At 37.8% G+C, this 21,704-nt stretch overlaps 1 protein-coding gene across 1 annotated transcript in view; it reads right to left on the bottom strand.

The window, feature by feature from the left end:
• TNKS (tankyrase) overlaps positions 1–21,344 on the bottom strand; it is a 228,137-nt gene extending 206,793 nt beyond the window's left edge. Inside the window, 2 exon segments of the mRNA XM_017894677.1 lie at positions 1,944–2,168; positions 19,925–21,344. Of these exon segments, the coding sequence (XP_017750166.1) occupies positions 1,944–2,168; positions 19,925–20,597 (898 nt within the window). The 5' untranslated portion in view covers positions 20,598–21,344.
• Between the last annotated feature and the right edge of the window lie 360 nt (positions 21,345–21,704).

The raw sequence follows: 21,704 nt of genomic DNA, 5'->3' as shown, positions 1-21,704 counted from the left end.
AAAAAAAAAAAAAAAGCTTCCAATATTTTTTTAATCCAGCTGTCCCAAAGTAGAACTCTACCTTACAGAGAAAAACCTCAGAATTCCTTAACCATATTCAAAATCCAGAAAGTAAGATATATAAGCTATTAGAGGTTTCAGTGAACCTGAGAATAAACCTCCTAAGAGCTTTCTGAAAGCTAATTAAGTATACCAGGGTTTACAACCAATTTTGACTCCCATAATAACTATGATACATACTTTAATAGCAACTATATCCTCATTTATATTTTGAGTATAGTTTCAAAGGTGCCCTTCCCCTTCCCTCAACTTTTATGAGGCACAAGAACTTAAACAGAAGGAAGACAATATGTGCCAAAGCCTACTGAGAATTGAGGAAGTAGAGTGCTTCAGGGATCCATTCATTAAAAATTCAAGCCCGATATCTAGTCCTTTATTTCAATAGAACCTTGATAAAAAGAGCATTTGCATTATGGACTTTTAAAAGAGGGATTAAGAGGAGGAGGACAGAAATACTAATTTCAATAAGACATTCAAAAGACTGATAAAATGAAAACTTCGGAGGTAGAGGCAGGAAAACAGAAGACTGAAGACTGGAAAGGATAATATTTTAACAAAGTGAGAACAGTATAAAATTCTGACTAATGACTGAGAAAAATCCAGTGGCTGTGACAACAAGGTGATGCAAGAAGCAATGACAGCAGAGAAGTTGAAAGTCTAGAAGACTATGTAGGAAATACATTCCAAGCTCAATAATACTTATCATTTACAAAAGCAAGGAACTTAAGAGTCTTTGTAGTCAGAGAGAGGATGTTGTAAGTTGAAGCTTCTCAAGGTAGTTTTATGTAATGACTTGGTCCAGGATGTGGCTACGTTCGTGAGAGACTCAGGAGGAAATGGGAGAGTCAACTGAAACTGGAAGATGTGAAAAAAAGGAAAGGAGAGGATATTCAAAGGTCATGTTAGTAGTGCTGAAGTAACAAAGGATAATGACAGAGAATGTGATTTTTTAAAAAATAGTTTTATGTCAGGCATTGCAATAATTTGAGGAATATTGAAAACTATATTAGAAGCTGCAATAGATGGCTATGAGGAGGGAATAATCTTAATCATTATTAAGCACCACCACTATATCTTTTAAAATGACGTATCTATTTTAGTTGCATCATTAAAGAACTGATGATGCTAAAGTGGATGACATCTGGGAAGACAATTATGTAAATCAACCTGCCATGGCTAAACAAACATCCACTATCTCAAGTATCAAGAAACAGATGACACACTCAACAGAAATTATACTTGCCCTCTAGAAGCTTACTTTAGATTTCAAAATAAAAAATTGTATACAGCAAATCAAAATGTGAATATATATATGAGAGAACAAAATGCTGATTGAATACAGCTTCATTTCATCTAGACACCTAAAATGATTAAAAAGTCCAATTTGTTTGAAATTGCTTTTTCTCATGACTGTGGCACATGTTGAAAATATTAAGTTCTGAACTACTGTATTCAAAACACTCAAAACCCCGTAAAAGGGGGGACTACTGTACTAGATGAGTTTCCTTTAATCAACCTCAAGTGTTCAAATGTCATCCAACTCAGTAGAATTTGTACTTTATAATGGCTGTCATCGATGGTAAGATAGAAAATGTCTAGTCTTTAAAAGAGACTGTAAATTAACTAAATCTGAACACTAATCCATCAAAATTGAGTTTCACATCAGCTGGCATTTGACTGCATTTGGAAAGTTAATGTTGTGAATCTTCCCCTAAGTAACTTTAGATTACCATCTCTCTATTTACCTTTTGATGGAAAAGAATTGCTTCTAGAAGAAGCAATAAACCCCTCCTTACCTATTCTGAGGAAACACTATTTATACTACAAAAAAACATAAGAATAAACCTTTATTTAAAATTTAGATATTATCAAATGATACTTACCAATGCACACATCGATTTTCCCTTTAATAGCAGCTTCATGCAGAGGTGTATAGTTCCAGTTATCCCTGGCATTTGGATCAGCTCCTTGGCACAATAACAGACTCACAACCTCAGCATGGCCAAAAGAACAGGCATTATGAAGCGGGATGAGACCTCCATCATCACGAGCATGGACATTAGCACCCATCTGTAGTAAGTGTTCTACAACATCCTTCCTTCCAAAACCTAAAAAGAAAGGGAAAAATGTCTTGTATATAGATTTGATTTTGTAAAAAGAACCATTAGAGTTTCTGTAACAATATCAACAAGAATGAACAACTGAAGTATTGCACTCTATAGTAAATGGAATAAAACAAAAGAAACATTAGCTTCATTCAAACTGACTCATTTCACAGAATTTAGAAGTAAGGAAGCTCTTCCTTTAGTCTTTGGGCTGTTCATTCAAAAACACGTTTTCTAAACACTTAATATGTGCTGTACAACAGTGCTAGGAACACAGAATAAATATGACAAGACTTGTCCAGGAACTCACTTTCCCTCATGCTTCACAAGACAAAACTGAAACTCATCTCACAAGAAACTCATCTCACAAGAAACTCATCTCTACATTCATAGAAACAAAGGTTATTTAAATACTGCTGATAGGCCAGGTGCAGTGGCTCACACCCTCACAGCACCATGTGAGGCCGGGGTGGGCGGATCACCTGAGGTCAGGAGTTCAAGACCAGCCTGGCCAACATGGTGAAACCCCATCTCTAATAAAAATACAAAAATTAGCGAGGTGTGATGGCAGGCGCCTGTAATCCCAGTTACTTGGGAGGCTGAGGCACGAGAATCACTTGAACCTGGGAGGCAGAGGTGGCAGTGAGCTGAGATCACACCACTGCATTCCAGCCAGGGCAATAATGCAAGACTGCATCTCAATAAAATAAAATAAAATAAAAATAAATAAATAAATACTGGCGATAACCGAATCTAAGACAAATCACAACACACAGCACTTTATGAGGGAAATTGGGGGTGAATGTATAGGTATGAGAAATACGTGGTGAATGCTTGGTCAAAGGGAATTTTGAAAAGGAAGAAGTAAAGATGATGCCAAAATATCTATTCTTGGGGCTAGTGGCCACACAATATGAAACGGGTGGTGAACTGAAACAATTCAAGCGTGGATTCGTTGAGTTTGAGGAAACAATATGGCAAATGAGTGGGAACACAAGCACTTGGGAAGATAAAACCAGAATTTTATAAGAAGTATCAGTTTTCAGACAAAATGGGGTTTGGGGAGTCAGAGTCTCAAGCAGTCTAAGGATGAGGCAAACACTTAGAAAGGTAAGAAATATTAAGAAAGTACAACATCATGGAAGTCAAAGAACAACAACATTACGCAAAGTCCAGTATCATGAGGATTTAATGAGATCAATGGAGAAAATTAAATATATGAATACAGTTGAACTCTCTCCCTCAATTCTAGTCCCCTCTTTGCTTCCCCAGAGATACTATTACATAAATTCAGTTTGTTTTATCCTGCTTATTATATACTTTTCAATATGTGTTTTTAAACACTTGTGTTTATATATTTATATTTTATACATTTCATGTTATTTATATATTATGTATTTCATATTCTATGTGATTAGAATATATTTCATATATTCACATTATTATTGTCAATATCATATGGTTCAATCTATATTAGTGGAAGGTTGATAACCATAATCCATCCTTCTGGCTGATATGGTTTGGCTCTGTGTCCCTATCCAAATCTCATTTTGAATTGGAATCCCCATGTATTGCAGGGGGGGCCTGGCAGTAGGTGATTGGATCATGGGGGTGGTTTCTAATAGTTTAGCACCATCCCCCAGTGCTGTCACATGAGTGAATTCTCATGACATCCGGAGGTTTAAAAGTGGGTGGCAACCGGGAGGTGGAGCTTGCAGTGAGCCGAGATCACCCCACTGTACTCCAGCCTAGGCAACAGAGCGACACTCCATCTCAAAAAAAAAAGGGAGAGAGATGGCACCTCCCTCTTTCTGCTGTCTCTCTCCTGCCCTGCCATGGTAAGTCATGCTTGCTTCCCATTTGCTTTCTGCCATTATTGTAAATATCCTGAGGTCTCCTCCCACCCAAGTTTCCTGTACAGCCTGCAAAACTATGAGTCAATTAAAACTCTTTTATTCATAAAATTTATATCATAAATTACCCAGTCTCAGGTAGTTCTCTATGGCAGTGTGAGAATGAACTAATACACTGGCCAACAGAAAGACTCAATTTTGCTCAGACTCAATTTTGCTTGGGAATTGGGCAGGAAATAATATACTAAGAGAAAGCCAACCCTTCCCCAGTCCAGGGAAGGAATCCTAATTAAGTCAATCAGGTAATTTCATTCTGCTCTGCCAGTGACCGGCAATGAGGACAGATGGGAAAATCTAGAAGCTTCTGGAAATATTTTTCTCTCTTCTACACCTCCTACAGAAGGTGTGGGAGGAAGAGTGCCCTTTCTCCTCCTCTCCCCCCCTTCCTCCCAACAGTTAGAAAATTCAAGAGAATTTTTTTTTTTAAGCAGGCATAGAACGCTTACTATGTTCACAGAACTGAAACCAACTCCTGAATTTCCTACCTCTACACTTCTTATCAAGCAGTAAAATAAATGTCCTTAGGCTTTAAGTCAGCTGAAGTTTTAAAATACTCATAGTTAAACCCATGCAAATTGATATAAGCATCTGTTCCTATGTTTACTAAGTATTCACATTTCACCTCTTGTCAGTTCATTGTCTTGGCCATTTTCCTTTGGGCTATTTGTCTTTTTCTTATGATTCTGCAAGCGTTCTTTACATATTCTAAACATTAATCTTTTCCTACATGGATTGTGCTCTATATATAAAATTTAAGGAAACCTTTCCGATTCCTATACTGATCCTACATTTCATCTAGATTATAATTCTTTCACATTTAGATATTTAATTAACTTCTAACTATGGTGTGAGTTAAAATTTTATTTTATTTTCCTTTTCTTTTGGTTAGTCAGTTTGTCTATTTGTTAGTTTAACTTTAAGATAAGTCTAGATATCTAGTAGGGTAGAGTTGACCCACCTTGTTCCTCTTAAAAAATTACCGGCTGGGCGCGGTGGCTCACGCCTGTAATCCCAGCACTTTGGGAGGCCGAGGCGGGTGGATCACGAGGTCAGGAGAGCGAGACCATCCTGGCTAACACGCTGAAACCCCGGTCTCTACTAAAAATACAAAAAATTAGCTGGGCGTGGTGGCGGACCCCTGTAGTCCCAGCTACTCGTGAGGCTGAGGCAGGAGAATGGCGTGAACCCGGGAGGCGGAGCTTGCAGTGAGCTGAGCACTCCATTGTACTCCAGCCTGGGCGACAGAGCCAGACTCCGTCTCAAAAAAACAAACAAACAAAAAAAGAAAATGGAGAGATTCACTTGTCTCACACAATTTGTCAAGACAAAGGCAATCCCAGCACACATAGCAGTTTATCAACGGTATTAGGAGCTCCTTAGAATCTTTCCACTCTGACATTCTTAGCATCTCCACTTGCTTGTTACCTCACAGTCACAAGAGTGCTGTATCTCCAAGCCTCATATCTAGGTTCTCAGACAAGGCAGAGTGAGCAAAGGGTTGGGGGCGAGGGGTGGGGGCGAGAGCTTTCTCTCTTGACTTTTTTATTATTAAGGAAGAAATCACATCTCCAGATACTTTCATATATAGTTCACTGGCCAAAAATCTGTCATCTGTCCAGCTACCAAAAAAATAAAAAAGGCTAAAAAATCAAGTCTTTTATAGCCGAACACACTACTGCCTTGAACGAAATCTAAGATCTATTAGTGAAGAATTAGAAGAAAATAAATTTGGGGTACATAACCAACAGTATTTGTAACAGCTTTGTAAGTCAAGGGTAAGAAGATTGGATTTCATTATAAGTACGTGGGAAACCATTTATTAAGGAAATTACTGGATTATTTAAATCTTAAAAGGATCATCTGTCAGCTATGTGAAATACAGACTGAAGTGAAGAGCAAAATCAGAGGGACTAGTCAAGAAAAATTCTGCAGTAGCCTGGGCAAGAATTGATAGTGGGTTGGAAAAAAAGAGTGAAAGTATAGCTGGGTCAAAGAAGAAAGAAACGGATAGGTTTTAAAGCAAAGATGACTGGCTCTCAGGTTTCTAGCTTAAGCAACTCTATTTTTAGAGGTGCCAGTTGAGGAAGGGTCAGGCAAAGCAGGTAGCAACAAGAAGTACCCCGATGAACTGCTTTTCCCGAACGACTATATCAAGTAATATAATGTGTAAATTTCAGCACATTCTTTCCCCCAAACAGTTCATGAGAAATAATGACACTATATTACATATTCAAAGCAATTTAAAAATATACTATGTGGTGTGCTGGCAGTGAGGAAATACAAATTCCTAACACACAGCCAAATCCCAATATACTTAACAATTTTCCTTATTCTAACAGTAAAGAGGTGATTAAGGCCTTTCAAAAATATTTCAGTATCAAATTTAAGGTCACTAGTATCTATTCCCCATTCCCTCATGTTCCGCATTTTAAACCTGCCTAAAATTAAAGCTTCCACAGAACAACGATGGCCAATATTAAATCATATAACTGACAACTATGACTTCTGAAATTGAAAAAAAGAGAAAAATCTAAGGTGTTTGGAGTATTTTAAACTGATGTTTTTATCTATGGCAGCAAAATCATATCTTAAAGTCATTTTTCCCCTAATTGGACTGTCAGCAAAAGTACAACCACTGTATATCACTTGAACTATTAATCTTTTAACCTACAGTTACATACCAAATGAGAACATTTATATTACATCTCCCATGTTTTAAGTGTAAAATATCCCATTACATAAAGTAACTGTAAACTAAGTTTGGGGTTGTCTAGAAAAATAACTCATGGAACTCTCTCATATATATCTATTTTCCTAAATTAAATTTAATTTAGCCTCAAGTTGCCTCCTTACATATTTTACGTTAGGCCTAAAGGTTTCTTCATACATACATCTAACTGGATATGTAAACTGAATGTAACCTACTCTTGTACCAATCACAAAGATTCAGATAAAAGCAGCTAAATGTTCAAACTGTGTTCACATAAAGCAAACAATAAGCTGTAAGCAATCAAGCTCCTTCTATACCTTACTTTTGTCTTCTGTACATCACTTACTTTTTCTATCCATAATTGTTACCTGACCATGTGGCAGCCCCGGAATTACTCTGAACCTATTCTGGCTCTGGAGGTTGCTTGATTCATGAATCATTCTTTGCTCAATTAAACTGTTAAATTTAATTTGACTAAGGTTTTTCTTTTAATACCTGACATAAATGATATCAGAGAAGCTGAGTTGGGAAAGATAAAAAGGCACTTGGTGACAAATGTGACTTGTTCATCATTATCTTTAGAAACATTAGGAAAAACTAGAATCTAAAATATGAGAATGGCTTGCTATATATATATAATATGAATATTACTTTCCCTATCTTAAGTATTATCAATCGACTTTCATCCCAAATAAAAGCAAAACAAAATTTTAACAATGAAAATATTGCTTTCAATGAAACAAAATTCAGCTATGACACATTTATGCAATAGCTATGAGTTTTAAAAAACGGTTTTTCCTGGCCAACAGACTTGCCATTCACTAGTTGAACACTAGCAGTTCAGACTTATGCGTTCTCTAAAGACCCACTAAACACGGTAATTCACAATTTTGCTGAATTAAAAATCTGAATGACACCTGTATTTTGGCTGATGTGCCGGAGGCAGCCTCAAAATTATAGAGGGATACGTAGCACAACAGCCCCATCTCACCATGACCTTCTAGTTCTACTCACTTTCTTGTACAGGCCTATCTTCTACAGTTCTTCAAAGTTTTCTGTTTTACTGTATTTCATGGAGAAAAGGTATCTGCTATAGTGAATAGTCCCAAAACTAGGAATTAGGGAAAGACTTGTGACATGAAACAGAAGACAACTCCCTGAGAGAAAACATAAGACAGATAGAGGATGGGAAGAGAGGAAATATTATAGAAATAATTACAAGACTTCCAATAATTAAAGGAAGAAGTGAAAGTTCAGATTAATACAGTCATGGAGTGCCAAACGGCATGGACAGTTTGTAGCAAAGTCTAACAACAACAAAGGCTATAGTCTTTCAGAAAGAAAAGGAATCAGCTAAAAACAAAAAACAAAGAATCAGTTGACTGAAGTCCACCTTAACTAAGAGAAAAGATATTTTGATACTTAATTTCATATATAGCTAACTTTATTTCCATGTAAAAGTGAAATTAAAATAATCTCAGACATGCAAAATCTCTAAGGTGAACACAGAAAGATCCTGGTTAAAAATATTCATGACAAAAATGAATTCAGTAGTAAGTGTGTGAGCATGTGTCTACATATCATGAATTAACTCAGTACAAATCTATCCTCTCTCAAGACTTAACACTGACTAACAATCACCCTAACAAATAATTACAATATAGGGTTACAAAGAAAACCAAGTCTGGAATAGAGAGCTTCCCTAATAAAGTGATATTTTGAGCTAAGATCTGAGGAATAAGCAATTTACCAGACAAAAGGATAGGAGTAAATGTTCCAAAGAGAGTAAGGCACAGTAAATCAAGAGGTGAGAAACTCTTTATATTCAAATACCTAAAAAAGTTCAGAATGGTTTAAATAGAGAGAAAGAAGTAAGAGACAAAAAATGGCAACAACATGGAATCGGCCGGGCGCGATGGCTCATGCCTGTAATCCCAGCACTTTGGGAGGCCAAGGTGGGCGGATCACAAGGTCAGGAGATCAAGACCATCCTGGCTAACACGGTGAAACCCCATCTCTACTAAAAATATTAAAAACTAGCCGGGTGTGGTGGTAGGCACCTGTAGTCCCAGCTACTCAGGAGGTTGAGGCAGAAGAATGTCGTAAACCCAGGAGGCAGAGCTTGCAGTGAGCCGAGACGGCGCCACTGCACTCCAGCCTGGGCGACAGAGCGAGACTCTGTCACAAAAAAAAAAAAAGCCAAACTGAAATCAACTAACTTTCTGCCACAGAAATCATGAAGAGAAGCAGATCATCCCTCAAAACCAATACAGTATATCCAAACTACAAGTCCTTTATTTTACGTATGTCAGCGTGAAGACTAAGACCATTACCAAAGCGACATAATTCAAATTCCTGCTATATGAACTTAGATACAGGTTAAGAAAACTGCTAAGTATAGATAGATACCTATATATACATCAATCTTGGCAGCCAAAAGGGAAAAAAGGCTACAAAGATTCTCGAAATTCTGCAGATAGTTTTTGGTCTAGCTTCCTTAAATTCAACATAGAATTTGTTGTAGAGATTACTCTGAAGGCCACAGTAGGGAGACAAAGGTTAACCATAGGACAATGAATGAATCACAGTAACTAGACATCAAATGAAAATGCAGCAAAATGTCCCTGAATATCATTTTTTAAAAAGAAAATCCATCTCTATTTTAATGGTTGATTTGTATTTATTTATTTAAGAGACAGGGTCTTGCTCTATTGCCCAGGCTGGAGTGCAGTGGCATGATCATAGCTCACTGCAACCTTGACTTCCGGTGCTCAAGCGATCCTCCCACCTCAGCCACCCTAGTAGCTGGGGCTACAGGCATCCCACCACACTGGGTATACGGTAGATGCATGTGACAGCAATAATCTGACCTGAGCATACCCTGAGAATGACACTGGATGGCAGATGCACCTGAATGTGTGGTCACAGTTCCAAGCTAGGGAATCCGAGAGTGGTCAACCTGGAGATCCATTTCTTATCTACAAGGGACATCTGAGCTCCAAGTCCATCCTGTGGAATGGAACATGGGCCATATCGAGGATTGAGGCCCTTCGTTTTGGGTTAAAGGTTGCCAAGTGGAGGTTGTTGGGGAGGCTGTTAAGTGAAAATACTATATTAACTGCATGCTTTTTGCAAGCAGTTGGTTATTCTACCCATCCTAATGCCACTGGGCCATGTAGTAATTCTGTCCACCACACCAGCAATGGACTGGGGGTTCTGCCCCGTCCACTGCGACTGGAATCTCTCCCCTGTATTTTAGCCCCCAGGACACATTATGTTTCATTCATTGGCTCAGGGTCTCTTTTTTGGCCTCTTGAACCTGGTGCTATCCCCATCACAGTCAGTAGGGGTACAGCACAACATCCGGCTAGCTTTTTAATTTTTTTTGTAGAGATGGGGATCTCGCTTTATTGCCCAGGGTGGTCTCAAACTCCTGGGCTCAAGTGAACCTCCCACCTTGGACTCCCAAAGTGCTGGGATTACAAGTGAGCCATCACACCCAGCCTGTGTTTATTATTCAATAAATGGTTCAAAAAAAATCCGGCACCTGCTTAGAAAAGAACAATTTTTAAAGTATTTACCTCTAAATGTATCGCAAAAGAAATTTAAAATAGATCAAGGTGTAAAATGTCAAAATGAAACCATAACAAAATTAAGTGGACAGCTGCATGATTTCAGGATAGAAGCAGCAATAGAAGAAAAAAAAAAAACACAATTTAAGGCAACAGATTTGAAAAGTTTATAGATTAAAAAAAATGCTTTTTAAGGCAATAGATTTCAAAAGCTTACAGATAAAATTTTAAAACAAGCCAGGAAAATATTCGCAATGACTTTAACAAAGCACAGATAACAAAGACACCAAAAGGCAAAAGACAAAAAGAATAGGAAGAGATACAATGCCAAAAAGTAAATGCCAATTGTCTTTTAAAAGTAACGCGGTGGCCTAAGAAATGCAAATTTACTAAGTATTGGTTTTATCAAACAACTAAAATGTTTTCAATGTTGACGTTTAGAGACATGTACAAAAATGTTCATGGACGCACTATTCATAATAGAACACACATAAAAACCACCCAAATACTCAACAGTAGAATGGGTAAGTAGTGGTATATTCACACAACAGAATTCTATAAACAATGAAAATGAACAAACAACAACTATATAAGATAGATGAAGCTCCCACAAAATAGTACTGACTATATAGTATCATTTATCACAAGTTCAAAACAGATAAAAATCTGAGTGGTAGAGGGGTAATGACTCAAAAGACATAGGACAGGAGCTTATGGATTGCAGATAATGTTCTGATTCTTGAGCAGGGCGCTACTTACCCAGGTGTATTCACTTTGTAAAAATTCAACTCCCTATGCACTTAAGATTTGTACATGCTATGGAGCTATGTCCCCACTAAGAAACTATGGTAATAGCTGATGTTGTCCAGGGTGTGATGACAGGAATTATTAGAATATTTTAGGAAACCAAGTGGTATTTGTTCCCAATGATAAAATCTGAGCTTTCAAGGAAATATTAGAATTCTGTAATACTTGCAACTGTCGCTATAAGCTGAACAGTTTCCCAATTCTAAAATACTTTTCTGATGAGATTGGTGGTAATATTAACAATTATGCTTATTATTGTTATTACAAAGTAAAAATGTGTCAACATTTGGAATATCTGCATAGCTTCAATAACCAGTATTTTCTAAATGATCAAGCACAAGTATACCTATTTCTGGATTCTAACAATGAATTCTAACATAGCAGAAGTATAAAAAAATTCACTGATTTGGCTTCAGATTCTACATTGCACCTACCCCTTAGGAAACTACTACTTATCAAGTGAGGGTGTAGAATCAAAGAGAAAAAATGCAAAATTATCTGACAATGTTATTAAAATATTTCTTCTTTTTCCAACAGCATTTTCTGTTTGAAGCAGGATTTTCTTCATATACTCTAACCCAAACAATACACCACGATTGGCAGGTAGAAGCAGATGAGAATTAGCTATCTCCTATTAAGTCAGACATGAAAGGGACTTGCAAAGTGTACAATAATGCCTCTTCTCATTATTTGCTTTAGAAAATTGCTTTTCATTAAGAATGATGTTTACGGATATATTTACATAGAATGGAGTTTATCATTTTATTTTTTAAATTTCTAGTATTATATTGGTTTTAAATTTTTCATATGGTAAGTCTCCATAGACACATCCCACATAAACAAAAGTTACTTCAATTATTTTAAGACTGTAAAAGAGCGCTGAAGCCAAAAGTTTGAGAAACACTGCATTTTTACTACAAGCTTTCTTAAGGGCAGGAAATATTCCATTCTCATAATCTTGCTCGTGAAGGAATGAGTGTGATTGTGTTCCAGTAAAATTTTCTTTATGAGAATAGGTGATGGGCCGATTTGGTGCATGGGTTGTAGTTTGCTGGCCTCTGTTATAAGGTACCATCTGTAGCATCTTTTTTCCATTTTGTATTCTTTCTTGTTTAGTCTTTTCTTCTTGAAATTATTTTTTCCTTTATTTTGAATTATTTTCTGAACTCTCTCCTTTTATTTCTAACTCAGGCATAGGCTATACTTCCATGTCTTGTGTATCATTCTCATATTCTCTTTTAGCTAGTGTTAAAATAATTGATTATAATTTTGTCTGTTTTGTGGGCATTTTTTTTCTATTAGGTATTACTTGTCTATGGGGAAGTTATTCTCCAAATTCTTCTTGTAAGAATTTTGTATGTATTTGATGTCAGTTTCTTTCATTGCTCATTTTACAGAAATTAATTACTAATGTCAAGGACAAAATAAAGGTCTGAGATAGTTACGGTGATCCTCCTTGTCCCTTTTTCTTGTGTTGGACATGCTGCTCTGGCCTAGAATAGATCAAGTCTTTCAGTAAGGTCTGCAGGATCATCTTTTACAGTGGTAGCATTTAAACTATGAAACATAAATTTATACCTCCGTTTATATAACCTATGAGACATTTTCTCAGGAACCTTAACTGGAGACATTGTGCTAAGGGCATTTTATAGATAAAGTCTCTTTTAGTTTACTGGTGAATAAAAAGCATTGTATCTGTAAGAAAAATTGAGTAGGGTGGGTTTCCTAGGGATTTCTACTAAAGTCTGGGAGCTCAGGATAACTCTGCGGCTCATTAAAAAAAAAAATCACTTTGATTTCGAGTAATTGAAGAAAGGTTTAGGTGTTTTGTTTTTGTCTGCCCACTGTTTTTCTTTTAAGGCTTCATCAGATGTTTAAGTGTGCTTTCCCCACAGCAAGTTACTAAGTTCTTTTCTCAAAACTTGTTTTGCCAGTTCGTTCAGGTATCTTTATAGAATTAAAATAGTGTGAGCTTAAACTTTTTTTTTTTTTGAGCTTAAACTTTTTGGAGTGTGTCAGCTCCCCATTCAATTTAGACAAGTTATTTATTTATGTATGTATTTTGGTTTGGAAAAGGGAAAATAACGTGATGTAAAATTTTTTCTCTATCCCTTTTGCCTTTTCAGTATAAACTAAACTGCTGGTAAGCGTCAGACGTTTGGGCTTGCATATTTTTTCTTCTGTGGTAGATTTTCTTTTAAAGTGAAGAAGCGTTTGGTAGTTAGCAGATGATTTCCATGAACTACAAGTCCAAACTGAACAAAATTTGTTTTGAATTTACTGATTGACTCAAGAAACCTTAAAGCTATAGTCTCTGTGTCATTAGTTCAAAAATAAACTAAACCAGCCGGGCGCGGGAAAGAAACTCCCATTCTCCTCAGACCTTCAATATTAACAGCTCTCAGCAGGTCCTTGACAACCACAAGTTCTCAAGTATGGAAGAAATGATGGCCAGATCCAACATATAAGAGGTAAGTAAAAACCCTATAGTTCTTAGACTGAATTGGAGGTATCAATATTAGTTAATGAGGTAGATTAAAACAGACAAATTGTCAGAATGCCTTAAAAAGCAACACTCAGATATATACTGTCTATAATAGACACACTTTAAATATAAATACAGACTTAAATGAACAGAAAACTACCACGCACAGCATAAGAATACTGAAGTGGATATAGTCACATGTGATACAATGTAGCTAAAATCATAACGATTTTCTTTTTTTCTTTTTTTTTTTTGGAGACGGAGTCTCGCCCTGTCGCCCAGGCTGGAGTGCAGCAGCGCGATCTCCGCTCACTGCAAGCTCCGCCTCCCGGGTTCATGCCATTCTCCCGCCTCAGCCTCCCGAGCAGCTGGGACTACAGGCGCCCGCCATCACGCCCGGCTAGTTTTTTTTTTTTTTTGTATTTTTAGCAGAGACGGTGTCTCACCGTGTTAGCCAGGATGGTCTCGGTCTCCTGACCTCGTAATCCGCCCCTCTGGCCTCCCGGAGTATTGGGATTACAGGCGTGAGCCACCGCGCCCGGCCAATCATAAAGATTTTCATAGGATATACATGAGAATTTCTGTAACTTGGGGCCAGATAAAAGTTCTTATGCAGGTGATAGGTCAGAGAAAGCAATAACCATAAAATAAATAAATTAAATTTTAAGCTTCTGTTCAAATGATTCTCATTAAGAAAATTAATCAGTAATCCATAGCCTGGGAGGAAATATTAGCATATTTATCCCACAAAGCACTAGTATGCATAACATATAAAGTACTCTTAAACTCAATAATAAAAGATAACCCAATAAAAATGAAGTGTGTCCAGTAAAAAAAAAAAAAAAAAAAGGGCAAAACTTCATAAAAGATATATAAGGCCAGGCGAGGTGGCTCACACCTGTCATCCCAGCACTTTGGGAGGCTGAGGTGGATGGATCACCTGAGGTCAGGAGTTCGTGACCAGCCTGGTCAACATGGTGAAACCCGGTATCTACTAAACATACAAAAATTAGCTGGGTGTGGTGGTGTATGCCTGTAATCTAAGCTACTCGGGAGGCTGAGGCAGGAGAATCGCTTGAACCCAGGAGGCAGAGGTTGCAGTGAGCCGAGATCGCACCATTGTACGCCAGCCTGGGCAACAAGAGCAAAATCAAACAACAACCATCAAAAATTGTTGATGGGAATGTAAAATGGGACACATGCTTTGGGAAAAAAAGGTGTTGGCAGTTTCTTATAAAATCAGACATTTACCTACTACCCTAAGACCCAGAGATTCTAATACTAGGTATTTGCCCAAGAGAAAGAAAATCCATGTCCACAAAAAGGATTTCATAAGAATGTTCATTGCAGCTTTATTCATAATAGCCAAAACTGGAATCAGCTTAAGGGTCTATCAACTGAGGAAGGGATACAAAAACTGCAACATATTCATATAATGAAATCTACTCAGCAGTAAAAAGGAACTACTGATACATGTTACAAAATCAAAAACATTAGGCTGAGCAAAATAAGTCTTACAGAAAGAGTAAATAGCGTACGACTGCATTTACATGAAATTCTAAAACAGGCAACTCTTATTCTAGAGTGGAAAAAACGTCAGAACGGTGGCTGCCTGAAGGAAAAGTGATAGTGACAGGATTGAGATAAGCGGTATGAGGGAACTTTCTGAAGTTTCTCTAAGGAAAGTCATAATTTGAGTTACACAGGTATCTGCATTTGTCAAAATTCAGTGAATGTATACTTAAGATTTGCAGATTTCACACTAAAAGATAAATCTTTATACAAATAGTGAACTTAGATAATGATATGCATATTAGCATATTTGGAGAAGCTGCACAGATGCCTACCATTTACACTGATAATGCTTTAATAAAAAGATGGTTGATGGATAAAAGAACATATATGTAGGAATACACATGTAATAGAAATTATACAGTATTATAATTTATGTAAGCATTTCTCTATTGTTGAACAGTTGGCTTGTTACCAATTTTTTTGCTATTAGCAATAAATTTACATATCATCTTACAAATAGCTAATTTGTTCTTTAAATCATTTGCTTCCAAAGAGTAGTACACTGAGGTAAAAGAAAGAGACACTTTGCACATCTTTCTAATTAAAAGTTCTCTCTAAACTTTTTTTTTTAAAGAGGTACCTTAAGAAAAGTGTACGGCTTTAAGAAAACACTAAGTAAAATGTAATCCAGTTTATGATCAACAATTTTAAGTCTGGGAAGGTATTTATGAAACTAGGTCCCTTTCTTCTATTACCAAATTAGACCCTTCTTAAATCTTGAGACAGGGCATTTGCTTACAAGTAATATTAAGGATCTTGCCAGGCAACGAAAAGTGTAAAATAATTCCCACTGTAAGACTGAAGCATTCTGACTCATTTTATTACCCACTCATAGGCAACAATTTAGAGTATATGGTGACTTTTAACAGGAACAACATTTGTACAAAGGCGAGAAAAAAAAAAAAAAAAAAAAACAAGCATGGCCATGCTGAAAAATCCAGAGGAGTCAGGAATGAGTTGAAAAATCTCTGTATTGTTAAATATGTATGGTAGTGGATACCATTAAAAAAAACTGGTTTTAATTTTAAAATACCTCACATTACCTATCATAATCCAAGTAGTATAGGTTAACAGGAAGCCCATTTCAAGATTTCTTCGATTTCATGTAAATACCATAAAATCTCAGAATTTAATGTTTTACTAAAGCCTTCAGGAAAAAAAAGAAAAAAGACCTCATTTGAACTTTTCTATAAAAGAGAACTCATCAGAATATATGGGTCCTTTAACAAAATGTCACTACTAGATACCAAACCAAGGAGGTATCACTCTCAATTGGTACTATTTATAAAACTCTTTTGACTGCTGTACTTCAAACAATAGAAAATCAGGGTCAAGGACCATATCTGTGGAAGAAAAAGTCTCATATAAATTCTAGTCAACAATAAAAGAATGGATCATCTTTACAAAGCCATCTTAAGCAGACAACAAAAATAGTATTTTGAGAACCTGTATCAACAATGGAAACAAGATTTTGTCTTAATTGCGGAGAGGATGATTCCATTACTAACACAGTCTCTAAACCATATTCTAAACAAATTATCACAATCCAAGATAGGATAGAAAGCGTTCCTAATTTTCCTGCTGGAAAAATATGGTTATTCTTAACGTAATATAAATAAAGTGATAAGGATTTAAACATGGTTTCATACCACATCTGAGATCTTTAAAAATGATTTCCAAATGCCACACATTCTCACTTAAATAAGTGGGAGCTAAACCTTGAGTACACATGGACACAGACAAGGGAATAATACACACTGGGGCTTACTTGAGGGTGGAAGGTAGAGGGCGGGGGGAGGCCGAAAATCCAAAAGCTACCTATCTGGTACTATGCTCGTTGCCTAGGTGATGAAATAATCTGTACACCAAAGCCCCAAGACTTGCAATTTAACCACGTAACAAACCTGCACATATAACCCCTGAACCTAAAAGTGGGAAAGAAAACAAAATTGTTTCACTTCATTCCATAGAACTGTAAACTCATTTTTAAATAGAAATAAAAGCATTAGTTAACATCATCCCTTCCAACCTTTGCTTGGCTAGCTTGGGCTCACCCTTTTAATACCTGCTTTAAAAAAAAATCTACCTAGAAGGATTTCCTTAACTGCTCTAAAACAAGGATAAGAGCTCCTATTACATACTGGGACAGACAGTATAATGCACGTTTCCTGCCACTCCAGATTAGACACTAGATACTTCGCAGGTTTTTGTTGCTGTTGTTTACGCTTCCCCACTAGACTGGAAGCTCCATGCTTACAGACTGCTTGCCATTACACGATTGTGTCAGTATTTAACATCCAATCATCTAAGTACACTAAAATATTTCTGGAACAAATAAACTGTAATTTTAAAATTTTTTCATTCAAGGGATTGTACCGATTTCTCATTTTTAAAACAGCTATTCCATGACAATTCAATTACTATCATAATAACCAGGCACTGATAATTCTTTTCATTTCTCAGCCTATACATGATAAAGAAGACTGAAGTTTAATAAAACTTTAATGTTATGCATTCAATCACGGAAGTGTTGCAAACTGACTACAGGATATTATGTTTTCCTATCATTGAGAATTCTTTATTATTGTGTTTTCCACAACTGAGCTAAAAATTTTCTTAAAAAGCCGATTCAAGGTTAGGTTCTCATAACTACAACATAATTACGGTACTGTTTTATTGTTTATCTTCTAGCTAATCTGGATGTACATAAAACTCTGAAACAGAATAACAAGTAACTATTGTGGCAAATAGAAGACATGTGATTTGAGAAACAAGCACTATTTTGTGTGACTTATCCTAAATACATTAATACACGTAAGTATAACTATCATTTGTTGGTGATTACTCATAAAGTGGGATGGTGAGAAATAACCTGATTGGTGAAACAATTTGTTAAAATAGTCAAACTTGGAATAAAATATGCAAAAGCAGACACCTCTGTTGATTTATAAAATCAGACTTAGGCCTTTCATTTAGCCTAAAGAAAAAGAAATGCTATTTCATCTAAAACAAGCAAGACCCTTGAGCAAACAAATAGACAAAAGTCTGTTTATGATTCAATCTACTGCATTCCTAGTAAGTAGTTCTGTGTATCAAGAATGAATCCAGTGACCTAATAATGATTTCCTTTAAGTGTTTCTCATACCACAGGTCATGACCCATTAATGGATCACAAGCAGCATTTGCTAAACATGAAATCGAATAAGATATAAACTATCAGAGGACAACACATGTATTAAGGGAAAGTATTGTTTCCAGAAGCTTTTGATTCAGTTGCATATGTGACAATGTAAAATGTATTTCTAAGTATGGGCTACAATAAAAAACATATGAAAGCTACTGTCTTGCATATAAGCCCCTCCCCATTACTATTTCTCCCAAAAATCGGGAACTCTACACTTCAATTACTCACAAAAATGAAAAGTGACCTTAATCCAGCGTTCTGACAGTTTAAGTTTGATTTCACAAGCTCTAAAATCAAACTGCCTGAATTCAAACTCAATTTCTACTATTTCCTGAGTGAATCTGGACTTATTTAAACGATCGACATATGCTTCACTTTTGTCATCTGTAAAATGGTTAATCACATCTCCTAAGTGTGGTAAAAATAATTAATACTACAGTGGGTCAACACGTTTTACTATTAACAGAACTGAAGAAGTGACATATATATCTATTAGAAATGTAAGAGAAACTTAACAGAAGTTATCTTTGGTGTGTTATCTTTGATGTTTGTGAGCGTGTGATGCCTTTCATTTTGTATTTTTCTGTCCTATTTGGGACAATGTATGTATTTCTAATATAATGTTTCTAATGTATATAACATTATTACCTATATGTTTAAAATATCAACAGTTAAGTCTCCAGGCAGTGAGATTACAGTCCTTTGTTTTTCTTTTAGTTTTCTTTATTTTATAAACATTAGGTGTCTTTGAGAGAAAATCATCAACTATTTGCAAAAAAAAAAAAAGACAAGTGTGAGGTCCAGAGCTTAAGAAATTCACACTTTTTGAGGGAGAACTTTGTGCCAGATACTTCTCACCAAATGCTCGCACAACATCATTTTATGATTTTTGCCCATGAGAAAACTGCGGCAACTGACACGAGGTAAAAGGTCTGCTATACAACAAATAATAGTGGCCACAATATCAAAGCCTGTATTTCTTCTATCATCATATAATGCATCCAAATATTCTTCTCCAGTTGTTTCACACTGGCATATTTTGGTCTCCCCATCTAGACTGTAAACTCCTTTAAAAGAAGGGAAACTTTCATAAACTTCATTTCTGTCTTTCATGGGGTTACTAAGGCTACAATAGATGCTCCAACATTTGCTGGGTTGTATTAAACCTCTTTTGGTCTGGACTGTCCTCAAGGGACATACTTTTGTAAAAACGAAATAGCACACGAACGACAAAACTACTCTAAAGCTGTCCAAATCTAACTTTATTCCTGCACACCGAAAACTAAACTGTGCAACCACTGAAGAATTTCTTGGATTCATTTCTCCCCCCCCCAACCACGCCCCCCTCACCCAGACACCATCAAAAGAAAGGCACCTCTAGTCTTCTGGTGAGGTGTTGAAGAACCATGACCACGCCCCCACTTTGTCCCATCACAATAACCTGTTTTCTTGTCCTAACTGGACCCTGCACCCAAACCCAAAACCTTTAATAAACAATTCAAAAGTCTCTGACCTGCAGCGAAGTGCAGGGGAGAAGACTTCCGGCCGGCCATGTCCTTTGCATTTACGTTTGCCGCGTCCACCAGCCTCTTTACCCGGGACACGTCCCCATTGCGACAGGCCTCCAGTAGTTCCCGTAGGGCCCCGCTCACTGCTGGGACCCCTGTCCCAGGTCCTGCTGCCCCAGGCCCCAATGGTGCCGTGCTGCTAACTCCGGCCGCCTCGGGGCTCTCCGCCAAGCTTGATCCCGGGGAGGATGGAGAGGAAGATGAGGAAGAAGTCGGGGAAGAAGAGGTCGACGGTGAATTGTTACTGCCACTGCCGGCTGGGTTGGGAGCGACCCCAACGGCAGATGAAGTAGAAACCGCTGGGACCACGGGAGCGGCGGCGACGGTACAGACTGTGCTGGTGGTATTGCAACAGCTGGTACCGTCAACCGGGTCCGGGGATCGGGGCCTGTCGGGCGGATCCCGACTGCCATCCCCCTCCGGCAGCGCTAGGCCGTGCCGCGGGGAGGCGAAGGGGGCCAGGCCGCTGGCCGTGGGAGAGGCTGGGGTGGTCCCCGGGGCCAGGCCAGGGCTGAGTGGGGGAGGAGGTGGCGGCGGCGGCGCTGAAGCCCCTGGGGCGGGCTGGAGCTGTTGTTGATGATGGTGGTGATGATGCTGAGAGCGACGCGACGCCGCCATCTTCGGACTCCCCTAGCACTGTCACTGCGGCAACGGCCCCCACCGCCCGCCCTCACTTCCGACCGTCGGACCAATCAGCATCCAGCGCACAGGAAATGATGCTAGCGGGGTAGGAGGGGCCAAAGAGAAAGAGGGAAGTATTGGGAGCTCAGAGAACAGCCAAAGGAACGGGGCGGGGCTTTGTCACTGAGAGGCGGGGTTTGTGACGTGGTGGCGGGCCGGCTGGAGAGATTTGAATGCTGGAACCAGCTCCTGCCTAGATGAGAAACATTTCCTGCATTTCTCACTTTCAGTCGGCTTGCCCTGCTCCGCTCTGTTTCCCTCAGTCTCCCTTTGCTTGCTCCAGAGCCAGCTGTTGAGATGCAGCTCAGAGCAAGCAGAGAATGTGTCGATTATCATCTATTAAGCGTCCTTGTCTGAAAAATGGAACTAAAAGTACCAACCTCACAGAATTATTAGCGGGATTAAAAGAGCTAACATAGACAAAGCTCTCTGCCAGTAAAACACAACTATAATTAGCCCGTTGGTAATTTTTTAAATTATAGTATTTCTTTTCCAGGTGTCCCCTTGAGCTCTTGTCCCTTCCTTCTAATTTTTCTCACCCTATGTGCTTTAATTCCTCGTTTTTAAATGCTGGTTTAGATTGCTAGGATTGGCATCCCAGCTCTGCCATTTGTTGTGTATATATGAGCTAGCTATTTCATCACTCTGTGCCTGTTTTTCTCTGTAAAATTGAAATAATAGTGCAATAAGTGTGAATTATTAAAATAATGTTTTTTTCCTATTCTGCTCTGAAATTTTATTTTTCACCCTAACTTTAATTATCAATATATTCCTTTCTTTTGAATTCTAGTTTAGCTTAGCCTCTCCCACATCCCAAACATATAAAAACCTGATTGCTAGGCTGGTCACGGTGGCTCATGCCTGTAATCCTAGCACTTTGGGAGGCCGAGACCAGCGGATCACTTGAGCCCAGGAGTTCGAGACCAGCCTGGCCATCATGGTGAAACTCTATCTCTACAAAAAATACACAAATTCGCTGGACAAAGTGGCACACGCCTGTAGTCCCAGTTAATCGGGAGTCTGTGTTGGGAGCATCACTTGAGC

The sequence above is a fragment of the Rhinopithecus bieti genome, unplaced genomic scaffold (genome assembly GCF_001698545.2).
Source record: "Rhinopithecus bieti isolate Rb0 unplaced genomic scaffold, ASM169854v2 scaffold_25360, whole genome shotgun sequence".
In the NCBI taxonomy this organism is placed as follows: domain Eukaryota; kingdom Metazoa; phylum Chordata; class Mammalia; order Primates; family Cercopithecidae; genus Rhinopithecus; species Rhinopithecus bieti.
Note: the sequence above shows the minus strand (reverse complement) of the source record. Positions and strands in the feature narration are given on the sequence as shown.